Source organism: Chiroxiphia lanceolata, chromosome 22 (assembly GCF_009829145.1).
Source record: "Chiroxiphia lanceolata isolate bChiLan1 chromosome 22, bChiLan1.pri, whole genome shotgun sequence".
NCBI lineage: Eukaryota > Metazoa > Chordata > Aves > Passeriformes > Pipridae > Chiroxiphia > Chiroxiphia lanceolata.
In genome coordinates, this window is record NC_045658.1 from 5,945,632 (window position 1) to 5,971,181 (window position 25,550).

The 25,550-nt window shown below is 47.0% G+C and overlaps 1 protein-coding gene across 1 annotated transcript; it reads left to right on the forward strand.

Moving 5' to 3' along the window:
• Positions 1-774: 774 nt before the first annotated feature.
• On the forward strand, positions 775-24,304 carry ATAD3A (ATPase family AAA domain containing 3A). Its single transcript, XM_032708736.1, has 16 exons — positions 775-1,031; positions 2,294-2,370; positions 3,025-3,126; positions 4,580-4,639; positions 4,999-5,068; positions 6,099-6,264; positions 7,203-7,272; positions 9,394-9,549; positions 9,765-9,821; positions 10,752-10,877; positions 11,636-11,760; positions 14,005-14,056; positions 14,945-15,015; positions 17,411-17,578; positions 17,856-17,964; positions 23,895-24,304. The coding sequence occupies exons 1-16, from the start codon at positions 791-793 to the stop codon at positions 24,072-24,074; spliced, it is 1,830 nt and encodes a 609-aa protein (XP_032564627.1). The 5' UTR covers positions 775-790; the 3' UTR covers positions 24,075-24,304.
• Positions 24,305-25,550: the final 1,246 nt, after the last annotated feature.

A 25,550-nucleotide genomic window follows, 5' to 3' on the forward strand; every position in this document is an offset into this window, starting at 1 on the left:
TGGTTTACACAAAACTTCACCCCCATCCCTCAAAAAATGTGCTGGAAATATATAAATAGAAATATATCAATAAAGTCTCAGCTCCACTAAGAATTGTTTTGCAAAGAGCCAAAGAGTAAATGACCCTGAGATCTTGGCAGAACTTGTAAGTATTTGTGAGCTGATTTTTCAGGGAAATCCTGGTTCAGCACACAAGATGGGTTTCCCTCCACTCCCCTTTCCTTTTACACTTTCCCATTCCCAGCAGTTGGAGTAGGAACCAATTTCCGAGGGAAATCCTACTGTTTATCCTGGATAACCACAGAGATGGGTTTCCCTCCACTCTCCTTTTCTTTTACACTTCCCTATCATCTTTCCCATTCCAAGCAGTTGAATTAGGAGCTGATTTTCAGGGAAATACCAGACCAGCACACAGATGGGTTTCCTTCCATTCCCCTTTTCTAAAGGCTTTTGTGTTGTCTCTCCTGTTCCAACCAGTTGGACCAGGAGCCGATTTCCAGGGGAAATCCATCCCTCTGTCCCCAGCGCGCCGTTTCCCTCCCCGCCCTTAGCAACGCGTCAAACTCCCGTTGCTACGCGGAAGCGCCCTTTGCCTTTCCCCGTGGCCCCGCCTCTTCCCCTCGCACGACCAATCAAACCCCGCACGCGGCGCCGTCCCTCCAATCACAGGGCGGCCCGCCCCGCGGAGCGGGCCAATGGGCGGGCGACCCGCCCCCGGCGCGGGCCAATGAGCGGGCGGTCCGCCCCGCTGCGCAGGCGCGCGGCGCGCCGCGTGCAGCCGCCCGCTCTCATGTCGTGGCTGTTCGGGCTGAACCGCGGGGCCGCCCCGGGTGGCGGCGGCGGCGACGGCGCGGCCGGAGGGGCCGGCGGGGGCCCCGGGGCAGGGACCGGCCTCTCCCTGCCCCCGGCCCCCGGCGGTGCCGCTGCTGGAGGCGCCGGGGACCGCCAGACGCCCAAGGACAAATGGAGCAACTTCGACCCCACGGGCCTGGAGCGGGCGGCCAAGGCGGCGCGGGAGCTGGACGCGTCCCGTGCGTGAGGGGACGGGCGGGGAGGGCGTGGGGTGGGGCTGGCGGGCGTCGGTACCTCAGCGGTGCGTGTGAATGCCCAGAGGGAGGGGTCGGCGAGGCACCGGGCTCTACTCGGGGTGTTGCTTGACAGAAACCTCCGAGACCCGTCTGTGAGTTTTAGAAGTCTCGGCATTCTTTATTCGGTCATCGTTTCGCCAGAGTGCATCCCGAGGTGTCTCCACTGCAGCTGATAGGTCAGCATCACGTGGTTGACTTTGAGCTCCCCGCATTCCTGTTACATATTCATTGGTATTTCCCAACAGCTATTAGCATATATGCTTATCCTGTTAACATATATACATATCCCCTCAGAGACCTTATAAGGGGCTTCTTCAGGGGTCTTTGGTGCTCTTCTGTGCCTGAACACCCTATAGTTCTGCCTTATGACCTTGTTCAAGGCAATTCACTTGGTTATACAGCAGCTGAGTATTGCTTTGGTGGCTGCCTCAGTTCCCCTCCTCATTATCTCTTTGCTTTGCTTGGTTAGCCCTTTTAAATCACTTGGCTCATCCAGATGTAGTTTTTAGGGTACATTCCACTTACATCTCCAAACCCCAACATCAGGGTGTGCCCAGAAATGGGACAAGAGGAACAGGCAGGAACTCATGCCTGGGAAGTTCCCCCTGAATATGCGAAAGAACTTCTTTGCTGTGCGGGAACAGATTGCCCAGAGAAGGGTGTGGAGTCTCCCTCACTGGGGATATCCCAGAGCCATCTGGATGCAGTGCTCTGGGATGACTCTGCTGGAGCAGGGAGGTGGGACCAGATGGGACCACTATAGTCCCTTCCAGCCTGAACTATTCTGGAATTCTGTGATAACTCGTGTCCTGTCGGGTCCTGCTTGGCCTGGGGCAGCCTCAGGCTCCTACCCTGCTCACCCAGGGGTGCTGGAATAGAATCAGAGAATCCCAGACTGGTTTGGGTTGCAAGGGACCTTAAAGCTCATCCAGTCCCACCCCCTGCCATGGGCAGGGACACCTTCCACTAAACCTCCAAGCCCCATCCAACCTGGCCTTGGCTGGACCTTCTCTCCTGGTTAAACCTGTTGGCTTCAGGTCATGGGTGTGCTGAGAAGACTCCTGACCATTTTTGCCAGGGAGGGCTGAATGTGCAGCTGCAGAGCTGTGCTCCAGGGAGCCCCAGTGGATTGAATAGTCTGAGCATCATCTTTCCTGAGAAAAGACCTTTCACTGCCCATAATCTCTCCCTGCTGCCCATTACAGGCCATGCCAAAGATGCCCTCAGCCTTGCCCAGATGCAGGAGCAGACCTTGCAGCTGGAACAGCAAACCAAGCTCAAGGTATGTTGGAGCTTTGGAACTCCTCCTGTGTTGTACACCCAGCCCACCTGAGGCAGCTGCCAGGTTTGGAGGGGCAGGAGTTGAAATCTCTGCCCTGCAGAGGATGGTGAGGTTTTCCTGTTACTGTTCAGCTTCAGCATTATTTGCTGAAGTTATTTGCCTTTTTTAAAAAAAAAAGTAATTCTGGAAGGTGAAGTACAAGCTGATTTGGCCTATCCTGGGACATACTTTGTTTAAAACTTGCATTTCCTGAGTGGTTTTGTGACTTCTAAGTCACTTCTAAGTTTTTTTAACTTTCAGAGTGGTTTAGAAGGTCACCACAGTTTTGAGGGAATGACAAGGGTTTTCTATAGGAAACTGTAAAGCAGTTGAGTGAGTACAGACTTATATATATTTTTTAAAGGGATTTAAGGATTATTTGAGTGTTGGTTGGCTTGGTAGTTTGTTTTTGTTTTTTAAATAAATTGTGTTTAATCCTGAAATGGTTAATTATGACATTTCTTACAGTCATATTTTATGATCATATTTTAGCTTTCTGCTGGCACTGGTCACCTTTTAAGGGCACCACTCTGATTACAGATGGATTTCTTGGAATGTAATTGTCAGTAGGGTTTCTCTGTTAAGTTCATTTGTGATAATTTTCCATTTTAACAGGAGTATGAAGCTGCCATAGAGCAACTGAAGAACGAGCAGATCCGGGTACAAGCAGAAGAGAGAAGGAAAACACTCAGTGAAGAAACAAAACAGCATCAAGCAGTAAGGGAATGAGGGGGAAGCCAAGTGATGGGAGACCCTATTTGTGTCTTCCTTCGTGGAAAAGGCAGCAGTGCTTTAATTCCCCCTTTTGGGGTTGGGGGAAAGGGGCTCATGGGCAACCAGAGGTGTGAGGATGTTCACAGGCTGAGCCCATCTTCTATCCTGGCTTTCTAATGTTGAGCTTGATTTGTAGTTCCAGGCAGCTCTGTCCTCTTGAACTTTTGTTGCCAAGTTATTGAACATCCAAAGGAACTGGCAGCAGCACTTTCTCTCATTGTGTGCTCTTTGGAATTTTCCTGAAGGACCTTTCAGGGAAGTGTTGAAGGCTTATCAAGTGTATTTGTTAGTCTGGACAGTGAAATGGCTCTGAAGTTATTTGGATTTCAGTTCTTAAGTACCTTGTAACCCTATTTCTTTCAAGTTTGATCTGTTTGACAGGAAAAAAATATCTTAAGAGGAGAAGGGATGCAAATCTGAGAGTTCCCAGGGGGTCTGTTGTGGAAATGTTAGTGCTTCCTGGTTTCTTTTAGCATGAGTTACTGTAGTGGCAATAATACTGAAACAGGGAAAATTAAACCTGGCCTTTATGCTGATGGCTCATATAGGGTGACTTTTTAATTTGAGAGCACAGGAGATGAGGGAATTGATTAATTCTAATGGGTCACCTAGCTTGGGAAATGAGCTAAAACTGCTTATTTGGCACATGTTGCTTTTATCCTGTCAGGGTTTGGACTTTGGACAGGGCTGGCTCAGGAAGCAGCTGCTCCCTCCAGGGGTTGACTCTTCACCCCCTGCAGCTCACAAGGCATCATTTGAAGTCAGAGCAAACCCAGTCCTGATTTGCTCCTGAAGTGCCATGTTTTACAGTGGCTGAGGAGATAAATTCCAGGCTGTTCTGCCTTCCTTTTGGAATAGGGAATGATTCCATCCCGTGTACAGAGTTCTCCTGGCTGATGGATATGGACCCTCAGACTGCTTCTAGTTCAGTGTAGATGGCTTGGGTTTATTTGCCAGTGGAAAACTGATAGAGAAATTAATGAGGAACAAGTAAATCTATTAAAACCAGAGCCCATGTGACAGGCAGCATATCTTGACAGTTCTGTTGCTTGCAGTCACCAGTCCAAATAATGTGTTTTAGAACACGAAATCTGTGGTTTTCCCAGTGAAGTAAGTAATTTCTGAGTCAAGAAACACTTATTCTGTGTTTTTATTTCTGTAACACCTTAAAATGAAGTCAAACTATGTCGATTTTTCAGCAGAGAGGAGATTTTGATGCTGGCTGCCCTAAATTTTGCCCTGTTCATATTCAAACTCAACATTGGTTTTTTTTTGGGTGGGGTGGTTTCCTCACTTTATTTTGGTTTTGCACATTTCAAACCTCATTTCCCTCAGGACCAGGTTCTCTCTTCACTGCCAAATCTCTGTGTTCTGAATCCTGTTTTCTTTTTTGAAGAGGGCCCAGTACCAGGACAAGCTGGCACGGCAGCGCTACGACGAGCAGATGCGACAGCAGGTAGGGTGGATTCCTCCTCTGATCCAGCTGGGAATTGGGCAGGAGCTCTCTTAAGCCCAAGAGATGATCTGGAGCTGTGCCCTGGCCAAGTGGCTGGTGCTGGGCACAGTTGCTTTCATCTGTACTACCTGCTTGGCATCTGCAGTGCTGGCCAGGCAAATCAAAGGCTGGGAATTAGGGCAGAGCAGCCAGGAGCGTGGGATTAGGAGATAAATCTGGGAGATGGGGAGAGGAAAAATGCACTTCCACCTGAGCACTAGCTTCTTGAAAACATTTGTAGTGCTTGAACTTACACAAATGCCTACTTGATGGAGTTCTTAAAACTTTAACACATCTTCTGCTGTCATCTCTGCCTGTAGCAACTTGCTAATGAGGAGAATCTGAGGAAGCAGGAAGAATCTGTGCAGAAGCAGGAGGCCATGAGGCGTGGTAAGTCATTTTTCTGTGGCTTGTAAGAGTGTGGGGGCATATGAATTCCTTGTACTGATCTTTGACTCTTTGTCCATATTGGTTGATGCTCCATTAATGTCACATTGGCAAGTAACAGGTAAATCCCAGTAGTACCAGAACTACCAGTTGCTTCCAAGATTAGCTTTAGTGGCTGCAGTCCTAAACATTTGCCCTGTGGTGCTTGGGTTTCCCAATGAACCATTGGCATTTTTTGGTACAGCAACTGAAATAGTGATTTTGCACTGGAACAAACTGAAATAGAACCAGTTTTGAGGAGGGAAGAGAAACAAAACAGCTCCTGGGAGGAGTAGTTGAATCTGTGTCACATCATCTCCAGTAAAAGCCAAATAATGAAGTTTTAGTCTGCAACTTACTTTATTACTTTTGGTTGTTGTGCAATTGTCAGAATTACTGGGTTTGCAGAGCTCCAGTGGGATTCCACTGGGGTACAAGCCTTACAGTTGTTAAGGCAATTTGTGTGTGACTCTGTGGGAACAAAAGGTCGGTTTGCTCCAAGCACAGATGTGGACAGCTGTGCTGTCCTCTGCTGGCTGCCAGCTAGTGTGCTCCCAGCAGCTGAGGGAAGTGCTGTAGCATCCATGTAACAAAACTCGGTGGTGAAACCCTGTAGGAGTGTGTTATTTTACTCCTGTAGTGGGTTATTCTACTCCTGTCGTGTCACCCTACTCAGAGGCACCAAATACAAATGTCAGGGTTAGCCCTGCAGTCAGGATTCCTTGTGACCCTGAAGACAGAGGATGCTGGCTATGAAATCCTCATCCCATCTCCTGGGCTGTTCTAGGTTCCTCACTGATGTGAAAGGAGATTTAATCTTAATGTGTCTGTCACAATCCCGGGTGTCCCAAGTAACAAAGCTTCCAAAATCCCGTTGGGGGACCGGCAGCTCCGTTTCGCTTCTCTTCCTTACAAGGATTCTGCTCTCTGGGATTAAGCCAGCCCAAAAGATTGAGCTGTTCTCCTGGTGGGTTTTTTTGGTTTTTTTTTCAAGCTACTGTGGAGAGAGAGATGGAGCTGAGGCACAAGAACGAGATGCTGCGTGTGGAGGCGGAGGCCAGAGCCCGCGCCAAGGCGGAGCGGGAGAACGCGGACATCATCCGGGAGCAGATCCGCCTCAAAGCCGCTGAGCACCGCCAGACCGTGCTGGAGTCCCTCAAGTACGTGCAGGGATGAGCAGCAGGAGGGCACAGCCTGCCTTGTTCCTTTAGCAGAGTTCTCCCATCACGTGGGAAAACTCGTTTATTCCTCAGGGCTCTGAGGAACGTCGGTGTTGTGCCCCTTGCGCTCGGGGGGAATCTCAGGGAAAGGTTCTTCCCCCAGAGGGTGGTTGGCACTGAACAGGCTCCCCAGGGCAGTGGGCACAGCACCAAGGCTGCCAGAACTCCAGGAGCATTTGGATGATCCTCTCAGGCACATGGTGTGACTCTTGGGGATGGGCCTGTGCAGGGCCAGGAGCTGGACTTGATGATCCTTGTGGGTCCCAGCCAACTCAGCATATTTGGTGGTTCTGAACAGCAGGAATTGTGTTAACAAGAACCCTCTCCTTCACTTGTCTCACTACATTGTCACCTGAATGTGAACCAGAGAAGCTATTTGTAGACTTGTGACTTTTCTACAATTTTTCTATCATATTATTTCAAGTTCCATCCTCTAATATTGAGACTCAGTTACTCTGAAACCCCTCAGTACTTTCCCTTTCTGAACATATGCCATAAAGGTAGAAAGCAGTCTGCCTCCAAAGGGGTGGGTATTTAGATTTGGAATTTGTTAATTTTAGGGCCTTTGAAATTTTGAATAACAAAAGAGCTTTAAATACCTTTTATTGCAGTTCAGCACCAATAATGTATTAAAGAAATAAATACATACCATCTTGTGGCCAAATGCTTTTCTGGACTTAATCCCAGATCAGGTGTAGGCATCAGATGATTATAAATGTATTTGTTGTGTTTGTTCATGTTTTAGTTCCGTGGTGAGCCCTCACTTAGCTTGTGATTGGTTCTGAAGAAGATAATTGTAAAATTGTCTTGTAAATTGTTTCAATTCAGTCTTTGAAATCCCTTTTTCTCCTTCTTACTCTGCTGTTTGCTCACCACAGGACAGCTGGGATGCTCTTTGGGGAAGGATTCCGTGCTTTTGTAACAGACTGGGATAAAGTTACAGCCACGGTAAGATTGTGATACCTGCCAGTAACTTCCAGAAAAGTCTGTCTGTAAATGTGTGTTAAATCAGCTCATTGCTTTGGTGTGTTTATAAACTGGAAGCCATGATGATCTAAAACTTATTTTGCTGCTTATGTTACAACTTGATATCTAATTTTGATGTAGCTGAAAGAGCATTTAGAGTACTGTTGTGTCTTAAATAAATCCATTAAAAGCCAGACCAACATCTTTTCACAGGATAAAAGAGCTTCTTAGGGACACAAAGTTGTTTCTCAGTGTACTTCTTACCACAAAACTCCAGTGAAAATATATTTTTGGCAGCGTGGCTGGTTAAAATGGACATTCTGCTTTAAGTCAGGCACCACCATCTGCTCCACCCTCTGATTTTATACACACAGGCTGGTACAAAAGACACTTTGCCTGAGAGCACTGGGGAGAACAAGACATGCTTTTAAATGGATCCTTTTGTCATCTGTACCTGGGGTGCCTCTGTATTCAGAGCCTTGTGCAGATCAGTGCTTGGTGCTTTTAGCTGTGTATTCATTTGACCCAGATACTGATTTCCTGCATTATGGTCATTTTTGCTTCTGACACGCTCTTGTCTTGTGAATTTGGGACATTTAGGTTAAAAAAAAAAATAAAAAGGTAAGTATGTTTTTGGAAAGGGGATAACACAGCTGGAACTCATATTTTCTGTTGCTTTGAAAAATGGCTATAAGGTAAGAACTAGACAGTTATTTTAGGGTTCCTGTGAATGAGGCAGGAATTTTCATCTCTTCCTGCTTATTGTGTTGCTCTTTTCCTACCTCTTCCTATCCAAGCAGCACCCCAGATGTTCTGCTCCAAGTTTTTTGGGGCTTGTTGTGTTTTTTAGTGGAATTCACTTTGTTCCTTCATCAGAGATCCAGTCCTTTGCATGATAACCAGGTGGGCACTGTAATCAGGCTGACTTTTAGAGTTGGCATGGTAGTTGGGTTCTTGTTTTGACACAGAGCTGTCAGTCTTACAGCTCTGTTTCTCTGTATCTTGTAACATGAATGTCAGGGAAGTCCAAAAATCTGAAATACTTATGTCAGATCCATGCAGGGAGAGGTGTGAGCTGTAACTTTGCTCAGGACTGGTGTAAGAGCACATGAGATCAGTGGTATCTTGTTTTTAAAAGGGAGGCAGCTAAAAAGGTGAAGCCTCTTCTGTGTTCTGAGCTGAATCAGGTGTGGAGGTTCCCTTACTCTTTGCATCCCAGAGCTCCCAGTTCTGAACCCTCCATGTTTCCACCCAGAGCAAAAGTGATGTCACCCATTTAAGCAGAGAGAAAGGGAACAGATGGTGTCTCATGGTTTGTTGAGCAGTGCCATCCTTGTTGTCCTTGGGGCTTTTGACCTTGGGCTGTACTTGCAGGAGAAGTCTGCTTACTTTAAAAGCAATTGCTGCAGTTTGCTCTTTTGTCTATTTGGCCTTTCCCTGATATAAATTATTGGCATCAGCTTTAAGCTGACTCCTAAGCCTGGAGTGTTTCTGCTTCACTGGCAGATCGATGGGAATGTTTCATCTTCTGGGGTTTCTGACAGAACAGTCTAATGCAGGGATGGTAATTCCCATGTAATTTCAGTTTTATTCTTCTGGAGCACCTATTTCCCTGGTGTGTTGGGACTGTCACCTTTAGCAGACATTCCCTGGCTAGTTCTTTCTGTTCCCTCCTGTGCACTGCCTTGGTGGCAGCCCCAATTCAGATGTTTATCCTGTCATCTTTAATTCAGCACTCATTGTCTTGCATGGCGAGGGGTGGTCTGGCAGACAGCACCTGTTTGATATGGCTATTTGTCTTCATTACTCAAGTTAATTAAGTCTGAAAAACCCCACACATTTTGTGCATACCTCTGTGTACAGGACTATATCCTGCCCTTGTGCTTCCTCTGCCTTTCACTGTGCAGGAGCAGTGAATGCCCTGTGAGCAGGGAGTGTGAGACCGTGACTGTCTGCACAGGGATAAAACACCTTACCAAAAATAAACCCCTCTTGCTCAGCATTCGTCCTTGAATCTTAATTCCCCACCACGGGGCCTGCTCCACGCAACAGCATTGCCTTGCCAAGTGCTTTTGTCCTAATCCTTCCCCCTTTTCTTTGCAGGTGGCAGGGCTGACCCTGCTGGCAGTGGGTGTTTACTCTGCCAAAAATGCCACAGCAGTAGCAGGGAGATACATTGAGGCCCGTTTGGGCAAACCTTCCCTGGTGAGGGAAACCTCTCGGATCACTGTGCTGGAGGCTTTGAAACATCCTATCAAGGTAAAGCTCAGCTTTGCTTCTCTGTTACCCTCAGCCAGGAGGATGCAAAACTCCTTTTGCAGCTGGGAGCTGTCAGTGGGTCTCTGAATAAACACAGTGTTGGAGGGAGCAGAGGTGGGCTGAGCTCACTGTTGTTTTATGACCTTTTTGTCCAAGCGAGCTGTTAAAAAACTGTGGCTGGTTTTTTTCTGAGTAATTGAATTTGTCCTCTCCAGGTTGGTAAACGTCTCACCAGCAAGGCTCAGGATGCCCTTGAAGGAGTTGTTCTCAGTGTGAGTACTCTGTTTCCCTGCCTTGCTCCGTGAAGGATGGCTTTAGAATCTAAATAAGAAGGGCTGTTTCCTTAAACTCACTTCAAAAGCTGTAATTCCAGCAATTTTGGAGGCATAGCACCCTTGGGGCACTGAGACCATAAATAAGCTCCTGTGTTCAGTGTGACATGCATTAAGCAGTCTGTTAACCTTTTTTCCTCTGTAAAAAGCAGTTGGAAATCGTAGCTCAGTCCTTGCTCTGCTGCAGTTTCTCTCTGTAGTCAGCATGTTAAGATTCACATTCCACTTGTCCCATCTGATCTCTAAGGATTACTGAACCTTCATCTGCTTGTAGGCCAAAAAGTCTTAAGCACTGTGTGCATTTGCCCATCTTTGAATGGTTCTTAACTTGCTAATTCTGTGGCTGCTTCTGTATATTTGCTTCTGAGTTTGATTCCTGGATACATCAGGCAAATTAAGAGCTCCTTGAAGCTGCTGAGAGAAAATGCTCCTGCAGGAATAGCTTTCTCCCAGTATCCACAAATGCAGTAGTGAATATAAACATGACTTATGAAGGAATTAGCACTGCAAAGTGTTGCTTATGTTCTGACTTATCCCTCTCAGGGCATCCAATAGGAAGTGAATATTTAGGTGTTACCTGTAGTGGTTACTATATTATATTTAGGTGTTATCTGTAGTAGTTACTGCACTGCTTCCTGCACTGCTGCTTTTTCTTACAAAAGAATTGTAGCCAAGTGGACAGAAAATGGAGTAAATCCTGACATAGGACAGGAAATGAGCCTGGTCTGGAGTCAGGAGCAGCTGAAGTTAAGACTTAAAAGCTTGAGCCTGTCGGATGCTGCCTCCTTCTTGCAGGTACTGATCTGGGAACCTGGTAGGTGCAGGTCTCTTGGTCCTTTCTGTTCCTTAAGTTTAACTCTTCTCTTGCAGCCCCAGTTAGAAGCTCGAGTGAGAGACATTGCCATAGCAACCAGGAACACAAAAAAGAACAAAAGCCTGTACAGGAACATTCTCATGTACGGTCCCCCTGGCACTGGGAAGACGCTCTTTGCCAAGGTAAAAACCCTGCCAGGGTTGTGCCAACCTGCATGTTGCAAGGTGCTCAGAAAAACCTCAGGGGCTGAGCACCCTCCCTGAGCTGAAACCTCTTACTGGAGTATTGCTCAACATTGTGTTCTGTGTTGGGAAGGGAGGAAAGGGCAGCCAGGCTGCTCCAGCTCTGAATTACTGCAGTCACTTGAGTTTAGTGCTGAGCGTAGGCAGGAGAGCCCTTCCATCTGGGAAAGGCACTGGGACTTGTGGAATCACAACAGCAGCCACCTCATGTCCACCTCTTTGATTTTATGCACTCATCTAAGGAGAGTCTTTCCTTTCTTTGCTTACAATCCCAGAGCAGAGACAGGCATGGCTTCACTGTGCATGTGCACTGCCAGGATTTGAGTCAGAATTTGCATTTTTCCTCGCTCTTCAGTGCTTGTCCACAAGATCTGAGGTTTCACAAACTTGTTTAACAGTGGCAGATTTGACATGCTGATGCAAGTTGGATTTTTTTTCCTCTATCAGTACATTAAACCTCTACCCCAAGAGTTTTCTGACAGCATGCCACCTAGTTTGGATTTTGAAAACAGTAGAGATGGATAGAAATGGAAGAAATAAACAATACACAAGTTGCCACTAAGTGACTAAAGTACTCCCTTCTCTAAGCATACTTACCCTCTGCTAATTAGCACACTGATAGGAGTAAACTAATTTTGTCTCCCTCATGTTCAGTGGCCTTGCAGTGAAAGGAACTCTCTGGTTTTGTTTCCTTCCAGAAATTAGCTGTGCACTCAGGCATGGATTATGCCATCATGACAGGAGGGGACGTGGCCCCCATGGGGCGAGAGGGGGTCACAGCCATGCACAAACTCTTTGACTGGGCCAACACCAGTAGGAGAGGGTAAGTACATGTTCCTCTGGGTCCTGAATCAGGTTCTTGCTCAAAAAAACTCACCACAGCAATTTAGTTACTGTTACTGAACAGTGCTAGTGCACAGAGGAGGTAACACTGACCAAAGGTGATGTCTGAAGTTTTCCTGGAATGGGTAAATTCTTGCTGCTTGGTAATATTTAAAAAGCTGTGAAAGCTTTTGCTCTTCTGTTCCCTCAAACCCTCCTTGTTTACCTCAGATTTTCCAGATCAGTCATAACTGGATTGTCTGCTGATCTCACCAGGCAGGGGGGGAGATATTGCCCACTTGAAAGCTGGGACACATTTCTTTCATGGTGATGAGTGTTCTGACAGAAGTAAGAAGATTTAGCACAAATGGAGGTGCAACCAGTTGTTTACACTCTCTGAATATTATCTTCTCTCCTCTGCTGCTCAGATTATAAACACTGATAGTGTTTACTTTTGAGTCTCAAGCAGAAGCAGTGAATTAAAAGAAATGAGGATAAGGAGGAGACAGATGCTAAAGGCATTGGCATTAGGTGAAAAAGTCACAAGCTGTTGTGCCTTTAAAAGCAAACTTCTATCTGCAAATAAGCATATTCATGTTGAGGCTAAATCTTGACTCCCTGGTTTTGTAAGAGCATGGAGTTAATTTGCTCATCCTAATGCAAATGGATTTGTGCAGTGCAGAGGTAGCTAAGAAGTTGCTTTGTCCAGCCAGGATGTTAAAATTCAATATAGAATTTTCAGTGGGTGTCAGTTTGGGTTTTGTGCTGTCTTGATCTCAGGTCTTCTGTAAATGTGGCTAACCAGTGATTTATGTGTTCTCTGATTGCTTTAGATGGACATTATCTTGCAGTGTCTGTTTTAATCCTTGCTGCATTTGTCACCTAAATGTTTCTGTTTCCTCTTAAACCAAAAAAAAAAGCAGAGAAATGTCCTAAAGATTTAAATTTTTTAAGCTTGTCCTACCCTGAGGAGCTATAGAAGGGAAGGTGTAAGAATTTAAGGGAGCTTAGAAACAGAAGTTGGAAGAGTTGTGAGGATACTCAGCTGGATGAAGACTACTGGATGCTCCCACTAAAGAATTCTTTCACAGCACTGCCTGGGTCTGAATTTCTCTGCCCTGATAAAAACTTCTGTGCATTTGAACTTCATACACCTCAGATAGCCATCTTCTGAAAGTCCTGATCAAAGGTTACATGTGTCCACATCAATATTCTCACCTCCAGTAACACTGAAGGATTTAAGCAGGTTTTGCTCTGAATCTCCACCAGTTTTAGCTGTGAGTAGTGTTGCCTTTATTAGCTGAAAGCTGTTGTGATAAAAGACACTTCTCTGTAGCTGAGAATGTTTTCAGAGAAGCTGGGGTTGAGTAAAAGATGTTAATAGGCCCTGAAATCCCCTGGAAGAAAGCTGGGTTTGAAGCTTGGCAAGAAGGTAATACAAGCTGTGACAGCTTTATGAGCAGCTCGGTTCTGTTATTGATAAACATCTTTACAGGCTTAGTCTCTTGGGAAGAGCACTGCCCTTGGGTTATAAGTGAATTTATTTTTGTGAATAATTCATGGACTTTATTAATTCACTGCTCCACAGGTAGTAAAACCCTTAGTGCTAGTGTGGTTTGGAAGAGAAAAGAACTCCTCTAAACAACAAAGCAAGTTGAGGAGAGGACTCTGGGTTGAGGTTTTCAGAATGGTACAAGGAAGAAAAATGGCAGGAAGGTGCCATTGTCACCAAGACTTCTTCTGTGCTTGTGTGCCTGTCTTGTACCCCTGCACACATTTCTCTAAATAGGAGGGAATGCTAAAATAAGCACTCTCTGCCTTTCAGATGTCTCGTGCAGCTTGGCAGTAACACACCAGCACTGTCAGATACAAGCCCACTGCCAAACCATGCCTGTGATAACTCCTAGATATTTAAAAATCCAGGGGAGTTTAAGGTCGTGGGCCCTAGAACTGCTTCAGTCTTCTTCTGAACAGCAGGAAAAACAACTCCAGAGGCCTGGGGTCAGATTTATGGCCTGAGGTGTCTCAATCCCATCCCTTTCTCAACTGCTGGGCCGGGCCAGGTGCAATGGAAACGTTGCTGCAGCTCAGTGAGAAGCGTTGCCTGAAGAAATGGGTTTGCTTGTGCAATCCTTTGGGTGTTCACCTGGGCACAGCTCTGGGTGCCTGGCAGTGGGGCAGGAGGGTCCTTGGGCTGTCTGAGCCTCACTTACCTGTGTCCTGTTCCTGTGCTTTCCTCTCACAGCCTCCTGCTGTTCGTGGATGAGGCGGACGCGTTCCTGCGGAAAAGGGCCACGGTGAGTGCTCTCTGTGTCTGTCACCAGCCAACAGCCCTGTTCAGTCTCATTAACTGCCTTCCACTGGCAAAAGATGAGAGCTGGCAGGGGCCTCACTGCTCTCCTAATTAACTGATGCAGAGACAAGACACCAGCATCTCGCAGCTCAATGGAATGAGCATCTCCAGACTGGCTGAGAATCCCTCCCTGCAAAGGATGGGTGGGACAGTCTTCAGGGGGGCTTTGCAGGAGGAAGGAAAGAGGCAAATCTTGAAAACAAGAGAAGGTTGCTCTCACTGCAGAGCTGGTGCCCCACAGGGTGTGTGTTTTCTCCCAGCAGATATTTATCTTAGGGGGGGTTTCATGACAAAACTGCTTTTTATCATTGGCAATCATTTTAATCATTAGCAAAGATACATCAGCATCTTCCCCTGTGCAAATAATCTGTGTTTTCAAAGTCAGTCACCACATTGTACAATCAGTCTGGACCTGCTACCTGGACCCCAGTGGTCTATTTAAAGAGCTCTCCCTAGAAAATTACTTTGAGTGTATAAGTGAATTCTTTGCTCTGGCTTATTGTCCTGCATCTTACTGGACTTCCCAGCTAAAATGGTGTTCAGCAGGGAAAGCCACCTGAGCCAATGGCTGGAGCCTTGGGTTTGGAATCAAGAAAATCACTGGATGAGTGTGGATAAATATGTAATCTCTCTACTGGAAGCTTTAGTTCCTAACATTTCTCCCGGGTATATAAATTGATCCTTTTTCCCCAAGGTATTACAGTGCTTTGGATTCTACTGTAATTCAAGTGCTTGACAATAACAGAACTCCCTTTGTCCATAATGCTGCTTAAAGCTGTGACCTGGCTGCAGAGCCCAGCAGTTGATCTTCCTTTGGATTTCATCTTTGCAGGAGAAAATCAGTGAAGATCTCAGAGCAACTTTAAATGCATTCCTGCACAGAACAGGGCAGCACAGCAACAAGTGAGTATCCAGTTCCAGCCCTTACAGCGGTTGGTGTTTCTCTGGATTGAGGAGAGTCTGTAAAGGGTCTGTGGTGTACAAATGAAAGTTGGAAAGGATATGTGCTGCTGAGGGCTTAAAAAAAATCTGCAGAGAATATCCTCTTTTCAGTTTATGTATTGAATGCAGCTCGGAAATCAGAACTATGGAGAAATTGTTTCCTGAAACTGGGATGGTGTTTGGACACCTTGATTAATGTTTTCTTTTTTGATAAGTTGCTGTTTGTACAAGAGCAGTATTGGGCCCGTGAAAATCAATATCACAAAAGAGAACTCACAGTTGATCCTGGCTGGATGCTTCAGGAGCTCTTGAAAAAAATGCCTCAGCGGGTCCTTCTTTGAGCTGCTGCTCCTCTCCAGTGCTTTGGTGACCTCTTTCCATCTTGTGCATGTGTGTGCAGGAACTTTGGGGCAGATGAGTTCAAATCTGACTCCATTTCTTTCGCCTGAGCTGCTCAGAACATCTGTGAGCAGCACTGCTCGTGAATTTAGGGATCCCAGAGCTGTTCCCTTCCTGGATTTGCCAAACATGGGATTGCAGGGCTGAGCTGGCAGATGTCTGTGTGTGTGTGACTGTCACTGTCCATCCATCCATGCTCACCATGTCACATTGATGTCACCTTCCTGCACAGCACTGCTTAGTTTAACAAAACCCCTTTCCTGGCTGTCATAATAGAGAGGTGACCTTTCCTCGACCTTTTTCAAATAATATTTGATTTTTTTTTATGTGTGTGAACTTTACTTAGTTGTTGAACTTGTACAAAGAAATTGAGCCAACAAGAAAAGTTGTCTCTGTCTGTATGTGGGAAAGTGAGTTTCTTGTGATGAATTGTTCCCTTAGTAGTTTTGAAATGAAATACCTGTTACAGTAACCTCCTGACATTGAAATAAATATTCTGGAAGGACAAAAGCAGGGCATTTTCTGTCCTTGGGGTGTCTTGAACTTATTAGAACCAATGCAGCTCTAACTGGTGATTGTTTGTGTGTAGCTTCTCTGTCACAGGGAGGTGCCTGGGAAGATGTGCCTTTCCAAAAAAATGAATAAATTGTTAGAAAGCAAGGTGTTGATCCTGCAGGAACTTTGTTTTTCCCTTTGGGAGGATAGCGAGTCTCTTCTGAAATCATACATAGAATTGCTCTATGAAGCTGAGTTCATTATTATTGGTATTAAATGATATTGTACTTGCTGTTTGCAAGAATAAATACAATAAATCTTTGCACTGCAAGGCAGGGGGTGGCAGGGGGAGGGTTCTTTCTTTCCCCTGATGTTAAATTGCTTTAGCAGAGCTCTGGTTCTGTTTGGGTGCTGTGGATGCTCTGCCTTCCCTCAGAGCAGTTGGGCAGATGTTGAATTCAGCCCTGATTTAAACCATGAGCCATTCTAGGACACTGAACTTGCCCTTTTGTGATTCATGCACTGCTTTTTACTTCTGAACAGCCTTATTGCTGCTTTGGGCAAGGAGGAGTCCTGGATCCATGAATGGGAGTTCACTTGAATAAGTGTAATGGGGCATGTAAATGTGGCAGCTTTGGTGAGACCCTGAGGAGAACTGTTACTTGAGCAGTGAATTGTCAGCAGCATAACTAAGCAATGTGAATTGCTGGCTTAAACCTCCCAAAATCTTCTTGCTGGGTATCTGACTGTGCCAACATCTCTTGCTCATTTGTATCATTGTCATGATAGAAACGAGCAGTGCCTGAGTATCAGGTTGAATGTCAGCCCTATATCCAGGCTGTGTTTCTGCAGCTTGGGGGAAGTCCTTGTTGGTAGAAAAGCCACAGTTTCCTGCCTCTGTGGCTCTTGGGTTGGCAAAGTTATCCTCAGAAATGACAGCAAGGAACACAGCCCCTTGTAGACCGTGATTCAAACAGACAGGAGGAACGTCGATATTCCAATAGCTGTGGTTAAAAGCCCATGGCAAATTATTATGCACTATTAAGCTGGTAACATCAATTAAAGCATTAAAGTATTGGCACAGGGAAGAAGCATCATTGCAAAGCAAAAAAAAAAAAAGGGGTTTCTAGCTTCAAACTGCAGCAGGAGAGAGCAGGACCTGGAAGCAGCACATCCGTACAGTGGAGCAAAGCTTGGTAAAACAAAGCATCTTTGGTTCATAATGTTCATTCTGAATGTCTCTCTCTGCACACATGAGACTGTTCTAAATAGCCCAAACAGCACTGCATTTTAGCATGGGGCTTGAGATGCTGTTACAAAGCTGTTTCTAGGGCATCTTCATCTTCCCAGGTGATGAAATGTCTTTGGTACCGACCGTGGCAGTTCCCGATGTTCAGACGAGTTCATTGATTTTTGTTTTTATGGTTTTTTGAGTCTTCCCCCTGTTGTTTCATCATTCCAGGTTTATGCTTGTTTTAGCAAGCAACCAGCCTGAGCAATTTGATTGGGCTATCAACGATAGGATAGATGAGATGGTGAACTTTGATCTGCCCCGGCTGGAGGAACGGGAGCGGCTCGTCCGGATGTATTTTGATCGGCATGTCCTGAAACCAGCCACAGAGGGCAAACAGTGAGTGTCCCTGCACACCTCCCACCCTGGGGAATTCTCTTCTATTGCTTTTCTTCTTCTCCTTTTCTGTGTATTTTGTATTTTGTCACTTTAACCAAGTTAAGATTTGGAGAGATGCCTCTTCCTGTCACAGGAGGAGATGCCATCCTAGGATTTTGTGCCACAGTTTGTTGTGACCTTAAAATTTAGGAGGCTTCTGCACTGGAGACAATAATGCAAGTAGGAACTCCTGTCATGTGGCTAAATGTCAACTAACCCTGGTCCCTCTGTCTCCCAGGAGGTTGAAGTTGGCCCAGTTTGACTATGGGAAGAAGTGCTCGGAGATCGCCAGGCTGACCGAGGGCATGTCTGGGAGAGAGATCTCCCAGCTTGCTGTGGCATGGCAGGTGAGTGGGGCTTTCACTCTGGGCTCCTTCTCCCTTTCTGGAAGGTTTGAGGGTTTGATTTAGGAGTCTTGGAGCTTGTCTCCCTTTGAAAGCTCCATTATGTCCAAAGGGTGGTCCCAGAACACTTCTGACTCTGAGGTGGGTGTCAGAGCATCAGCACAGTTCCTCATCTCATAAACAGGAACAGTTCTGATCATCATAGAATCATTCAGGTTGGAAAACACCTTCAAGGTCACCAAATCCATCACTGATAGAAGATCCCTTACTGAATTTCAGTAAAGCAGGTGAGTTTGGGATGGGTTGAGACAGATCATGCTGGCCATGACCTGTGGTCCAGCTCAGGAGATGCCTCGTGTTGTTGCCCTCAGGTATTGACAGCATTAGGGCACTAAACCACCCTGCTTCCCTACTTTGTTCTAAACACATTTGTAGTGCAACTGGAGTAATTAAAGAAACAAAACTAACTGGAAATGGAACTGAAAAAAATAGGTATTTCTTCCATTTATTTCTCCCTGTATAGAAATAAAAAATGCAGTCACTTGGAATACAATTATTCACGTGCTTAACAAGCTTAAGCACTTTTTTTTTTTTAAATCAGGCTTTCATCTTGTTTTGTCAGAGCTGCCAGTTTCTTACTGGATTGTGCATTTTCATGAACTAACCTAGAAATATCAATGTAAGGAATGTGCTCCAAATTGTATGTCGTGTAACTTACTCATGTCTGCTCCCTTTCAGGGATTGAATAAACAAAGCAGCTTTTTGTTTAGTTTTTAAATTTTTTATTTAGTTTAGCAGTTCACAAACATTTTACCAAGTTCGTGCATTTCATTCCTCCTGCAACTGTTTTTCTGCCTTTAAAGGTACAGAAAATATTTATCCTTTCTAATCTAAATTAGTTTAAACTGCAGTAGTCACGAGCTGAGGTCCAAAGCTGCTGTTTGAGGGCTGTTATTTTATTCTTTGGTAGCACACAGCTGGTTAATTTTAGCATGTGAATTTTGTGTTACTGAAGCATATTTCAAACTGTGTGCTGACACCTGCCCCGTGTGTGCTAAAGGCTTTGCTGCCAGGTATTTCCAGTAATAAAAAGTTGTGATAAATGATCCTTTGCTTTTTATCACCCCTTCCTTATCTGCAAGCTTGTCATTAATCCCCAGGAATGACCTCAGCTTTTATCATTTATCCTTTAAGTGATCATGAAGGAAGGGGAAGGTGGGAGTGACTAATTCCTTAGTGTTGCCCTGATAGCTTTTTAAAATGTGCCTCATAGTGCCAGGCCTATTAACAAGGTTCAGTGTCAAATTGCAGCAGGAAGTTCTCTCCTCTCTGCCGTCATAAAACACTCAAAGGGCTTAAAAAAAAAACCCTGCAGGAGAGGGTGGGCAAAAATACACAAATTGGTTTGATGTAGAAGCTGCAAGAAGCTTCATCTGTGTCAAAACCAAAGTTGCTGGTGTGCTGGGACAAGGGGCAGGAAGGGAGGTGTGATGTGCCAGGGGTAGGTGCTAAAATAGCCCAGGTGGTGACTGGACACGTGGACACGTTTCCTTGGGAGATGGCTGGTGGGTGCAGCTGTGAGGGCATCCAGAATGGGATCTAGTCTTCAGCACTGCCCTGGGAGCTCCCTGGGAGAGCTGTTGATCCTCAGGGCTTCTGGAAGTGCTTTTTCAGTCACTGGGTCAAGGAATTTGGAGCTGTGACCGACTGGAGCTCGACCAGAGCTTAACAGAAGCTGTGTTTAGGTCTGGCCACTGAGCTTGGACTGTGGCAGTTTGGTTTTGCCTGTGTAAAGCACCAAGGTGTGGCCCTTCAGTAGGTGTGGTTAAAAGCCTCTCTAAGCAGGTATTTTGGGTACTCTAAACCCCAGCTGATCTCCTGAGTGGTGCTGGTGTTTTGGGGCCTGGGTAGCACTAAGAGAGAACTTGCAGGGATGTTCGTAGCTGGTACAGTGCTCTGGGCTATCAGAGCAGGATTAAGGCTGCAGTTTGACAAGCATTCCTGGCAGTGCTATTCCTGCCTTACATTCCTGCCTTCCTGCTCTCCTTCCCGTGGTGCTGGAGCACCCCTGTGTATGGCTGTGCTGTGAACTGGGTCAGGGAGCTGAGCAGAGTTAAAAATAGCCTGGCAAGGCAAGTTAACTGCATAGCTCCAGTGCTCTGGCACGTCCCAGGGAGGGGGTCAAGGGAAGTAGGGGCTGTAGGAACCAGCATCACTGACTCAAAAAGTGTTCATCAGGCTTCCCTCAGCTGGATGGAACAGCTGTAGGGTGGTTGTGTGCTACAGATCCACTGTTAACTCTTGAGCTGTTGGTCTTTTAAACTCCCTGTATAACTGAATTTTGGGTTCAAGGTGCTGCATGCCAAAGATGGCTGATGTGGGGAATAACCTGGTCACAGAATCATTGACTATCCTGAGCTGGGAGGGACCCACAAGGGTCCTCAAAGCCCAGCTCCTGGCCCTGCCCAGGATAAACTCAATAATCCTCCCCTGTGCCTGATGTGAGCAGCACCTTTGTGAGTGCACACTTGAGTTTTAATCATGTACTCAGGGACCTGATGGAGTTGGGAGGTGCCATCAGCTCTTCTGGCTTCCCTGGGATCATCTCTCCTGGCCAGAGCCGAATCTCAGAGATGGTTTGGGGAAGGCTGAAGTTGTGAAGCAGCTGGAGGAGAAACCATCCCAACTGTCAGCTCTTACAGGAGTACCTGGGCAGCAGCAGTGCCACTCTGCTGCCCTGTGGCCTTGCAGTCAGTTCCCATGAAAATATTTTTGGATTCTTCTGCCAATGTTGCCCTTTAACAAAAGCATCTCAGTTAAACTGAGCAATAGCTGCAGCTTTCCTGGGCTTAATTCCACCATAAGCTGGGCTTGAGATGGATTGCCTGTCATTTACACCAAGTTCTAGTTCACTCTTGTTTCAGTCTGGCTTGATTTGTCCTGAATTTACCAACAGAAAAAAAAAAATAAGATGCAGAAAGGCAGAGAGTGTAACCTCTAGCACTGGGAAAAATATTGCTGTCTGGCACAGCTAATAGTCTGCGTGCTAGAAATCCATTTTAATCTCTTCTGCAGGAGACTGAGCATTCCCTTTTGTCCTTGTGCTTTTCCATCCCCCAGATCTAGCCCTTTAGGACTAGAATATGGACTGGATGCATTTATACACTGAAAAATTCCCCTCAGATCTGTTTATGGTTCTACTCACTGTACTTAAACCCCTTGATCTGCTTTAGATAAAATGTCAAAAAAAAAAAAAAATCAACCTTTCACTATTCCAAGCTGCAATCTTGGAAAACTGTTTTGGCAGCACTTCAGGAGAATTCCCAGGAGTTTTATGTCCCAGTGTGAGCTTCCTGTCATTTCCTTGCCTTTTATGGCACTGACATAAATGCCTTTTTGCTCCCTGAACCTTGTTTGTATTTTAAAAATAGTGCTTGTGTGGGTTTTTTTTTTATCATCAGGCTATTTTTATTATAAATGTGATTCAAAGGATACAGATTAGTCTGACCAGGTTAAAATAAACCATGAGTCTTGGCTGAAATGAAACATTAGGTCATCTGGGCTGGGCTTGTCATCTGTTCCTCCCTCTATTTCCCCACCAAACACTTTGTTTTCAGCTTATTTCGGAATTGGATTTGAGCAATAAACCAGGAATAGCTGCACTGGAGAAAATGGGTTAAAATGTGTCCATGCAGGAGGCAGAGGTATGAATATAAATGAGGCTTGGTACCATTTTTGTGTGTGTGCAAGCTACTCCCAGAAGGGGCAGCTGCTTCTCCCATTTGCTTTCTTGACAGCAAGGGCCTAAGGCTTTCTAAAAATAGAAAGTCATTGAGAAAATCAACAGAGCGTGAACTGCACAGCTTTGCAGGAGGTTCCACAGTGGGCTGGATGGGCTGTGCAGTGGCAGGGAGGAGGGGAGGGAAGAAAGACATCCTCTCTCTGTGCTGTGGAGACACATCAGTGCCTCCCAGGAAAGCACCTTGTCCCTTTTCAAACACCCAGTCCTCCTGCCTGGAGGGGCTGCACTGGCAGGTCCTGCAAAAAAAATAATAGAAAAGGGGGGGTGAGTGAAGACAGGTCAGGCTGTGATGGGTGTTGGGTAAATATTTGGCAGGTTGTGGAAGCTGTGCTTTCCTCCTGGTGGTGTGGAAGTGGCAGGCTGGCTGTGCTGAGGATGCCTCCTGCTCTGCCAGGGAAAGCAGGACAAGTGCTTTTAATGCAGAGTGAATTCTCTGTTTGCAGACCTTCTCCTTCCCTGTGGCCACTGTTTACTCCTAATCTCAAGCAGGAGCATTAGCCTAACCTCTCACTGCTGCCTGAAGGAAGGATTGCAAGGGTTTTGCACAGGGAAGGATCTTTGCAAAGGATTTGATGCTTCTTGCAGGAAAAACCGGCACCTGCCAGCTCTGTGGTTTGTGCAGCAAGACCTTTTGTGAGCTAACCAGTTCCCCAAAAAGGGCTGGAAAGTAGGTTAGAGGAGGCTGAGGACCAACTTGGGTGAGCTTTTGCTCATTTCTTGAAATAATTATTCCTCCTCCAGCGAGGTAACACCAATCTAATAGGCAAGTATAACCTACAGTACTGGGATGGTACCAGTACACCAGCTTATCCTGGGGTTTGTCTTCTCCCTGATCATCATCACATGGACAGGGAGTGCAGGAAATGGTCTCACTGGAGTTTGTTTCTGTGGTGCTTTTGCAGTAAACTTCATTTCTTGGTATAACTGACATTTTGCACCATTAATGATTGATGGAGCCTGTGTGTAATACCTTAGAAACACACTTCAGTCTGTCATGAAAGCCCAAGTTAATATTCCTGACTGGGATGTTGCAAACCCTGCAGAGAGAATGTGGCAGTGCAGGATGTGACAGCTCTGTGGAAGGAGGTGTGGACAGAAGTTTGGGGCTGTTTGGGGCAGGCAGTGTGGGTGTGAGAAGCTGGAGGGGGTCCCACCGTGGGTGGTGTCAGGCTCCCTCCTTCCATAGCTGCACAGGGAACAGGACATGGATTTGCTCTCAGGAGCACTTGCAGGGGGAGGAACCAGATTTAGAAATCTGCAGCCTGGGAGTTGCTCTGTTTCCTTGGAGATGGGTGCAGTTAACAGCATAAACATCCTCCCCTTCCTCGGAGGGACTGACTGCACGTTGTCACCTGCAGGAGGATCGGTGCAGTTCCAGCTGCCCTGGGTGTTGGGGACAAGGGGGACAGTCCTCTTGCTGCAGCTGGAGAGGAGTCACACAGCCCTGCTTCCCCTTGGGGGGTGTTTGGCAAAGATGTCAGGAGTTTACAGCCCTTTCTCTGGGGAGCTGTGATCAGATCTGTGCTGCCTGTTGTAGCAGCTACAGGACCAAGTGCTTACCAAGCAGAACTGGAGGGACAGGGACTGTGGGATGAGTGGAGGGGGGACAAAAGGGAAGGTGCTGTGGGCAGATGAGCACAGGGGGAGAGCTGACACATGAGGAAAGCAAGATCAGTGCATGTTAGACATCACTGCAGAGGTACCACCTCGCCCATGTTCACCCCAGCAGTGGTGTTAGTTCTGCTGTGCGGGTGTTCCAGACGTTTCCTGTTGCCTTGGGTGGGCTCATTCAACCCCCATCCTGCCCCTGTTGCTCTTTACCTTGCTGGCTCCCCACGTGCAGGGCTTCTGAGGCAGGAGAGGAAATCTAAGCAGGCCAAGTGTGGCTGCAGCCTGACCATGAGTTCAGCATTGGGAACCCGTGGCTTTCTCTCTCCTGAAAGCAAAGCTCTTGTCTCTCCCAGGAAATCCAGAGGCAGGAGGGCAAAGGATGTCAGTGACTGCTGCGGGTGCCACTGCTGGCTGAGAACCAGGCTGGGGGTTGTGTTGGGGGGGTGTGGGGGAAAGCATGCATGGAGAACAAGAGAGAATTGCCATCCCTGACCTGTCCCTCCTGCCTTTTCCTCCCCAGGCAGCAGCCTATGCCTCCGAGGACGGCGTTCTCACCGAGGCCATGATCGACGCCCGCGTGGCCGACGCTGTGCAGCAGCACAGGCAGAAGATGGAGTGGCTGAAAACAGAAGGTGCTGAAGAAAGCAAAGGGACTGGCAGGAACCCCCTGCTGCCTTTCCCCAAAGGAACCCCGGTGTGAGAAGTCTGCAGGCTTCAGAGCAACGTGTGTGGGGCCGAGGCCCCGGGAGAGAGCTGGGAGGGTCTTGTGGTTTGGTGGGATCGTCTGCTGAGAGAAGTGTGTCCTTTGGTGCAAGGGAGGGGCTGCTGCCTCAGCCTGCCTTGGATCTCGTGGTTTGAAACAGCACCAGAAAACAACATGGTTTAAACGAGGCAGAAGCAACTGAATTAAAGGACCCCCTTGCTGAAATACCACTGACTGTGTTGGTCTGTGTGGCCTCTCCTGCTGGAGGGGCCCAAACCCCAGATCCTCCCAGGGAGAGCCCAGGGCCTGTCCAAGCCTGCTACTCCCATGTATTTAATGTGTAGGGTTTATGTCCAGCAGAGGTATTTCTCACCTTTTTTCCCAGCTCCATGACCTGCCTCCTTGCTCATGTCCCCACATGTGGCATCACTCTCGTGTTGTCCTTCCCAGACTCAGAGCGGGGTTTGTGTTACAGAGGTGGATTTGGTGTGAACTCACCTGGTTAACTCAGAGTCAACACAGGTAGTCTGAGAGCAGCCCCAGGTATTTTTCCCCCAGGTAACTCCCCTTTCTCTTCAGGAGGTGAGCAGGTAGAGCTCAGGAGGTCTCTCTGGCACGAAGGTGTCCAGCACAGTCTCCAGAGATGAAAGGGGCTTGTTTGCTCCCACTGCTGCCCTCGAGCTGCTCTTGCAACAGGAGTCTTCTGCTGCATTTCTGCAACAGCTGAGAACTGTGTCATTGTCAAGTCCTGAACACGAGCCTGTGTTGATGAGCTGACATTCATTCTGCTTGTGTGCATATAAGAGACAGGTCAGAAAATCTCCTGATTTTTTTTTCAGAGTTTGAACTGGATTTGAACCCTGTGCTCTGCTCTGAGGCCCTTTCTGTAACTACATGGTGCAAACATGACCCAAATTTGCGCCCTTGAGTACCTTGCTGAGCTGTTCTCCTCACACAGGAACTGACAGCAGCCTCTTCACTGGTGGTTGTGGCTGAGCTCTGAGGGACTCACCCTGGCAGGAGCTGGTGAGCCCGGGAGCAGAACCAGGCAGGTCACTGGTGTGCCCAGCTCTGCTGCCCACTGAACACCTGGGCCAGGTGCTGTCACTGCTGCTGCTCCTGTGGAGTGGGACAGGAGAGGGAACTCCTGCCTCATCCAAGATTCCAGGGCAGGGCCCTGTCACCTCTGGCAGTCTCACAGGCCAGTCAGCCCCAGGGTGACTGCTGTCCCTGTGGAGGTGGCACCCAGCTATGTGACACTCCCTGTAGGGACAGAGAATGGCAACCCCAGGCTGAGGTGAGCTCCTCTCGTGACACTGAGTGAGTTATGAGCCAGCAGCACTTTATTAAAATGGTATTTTGTGTTGGAGAGCAAATCTCAGAGCAGATGGATTAGCAGGCAATCCATCACTCCCCAGCTTGGCCTGTGCCAGCTCAAACGTGCTCCCTGTGCTCCAGCACTGCAGCTGGGAG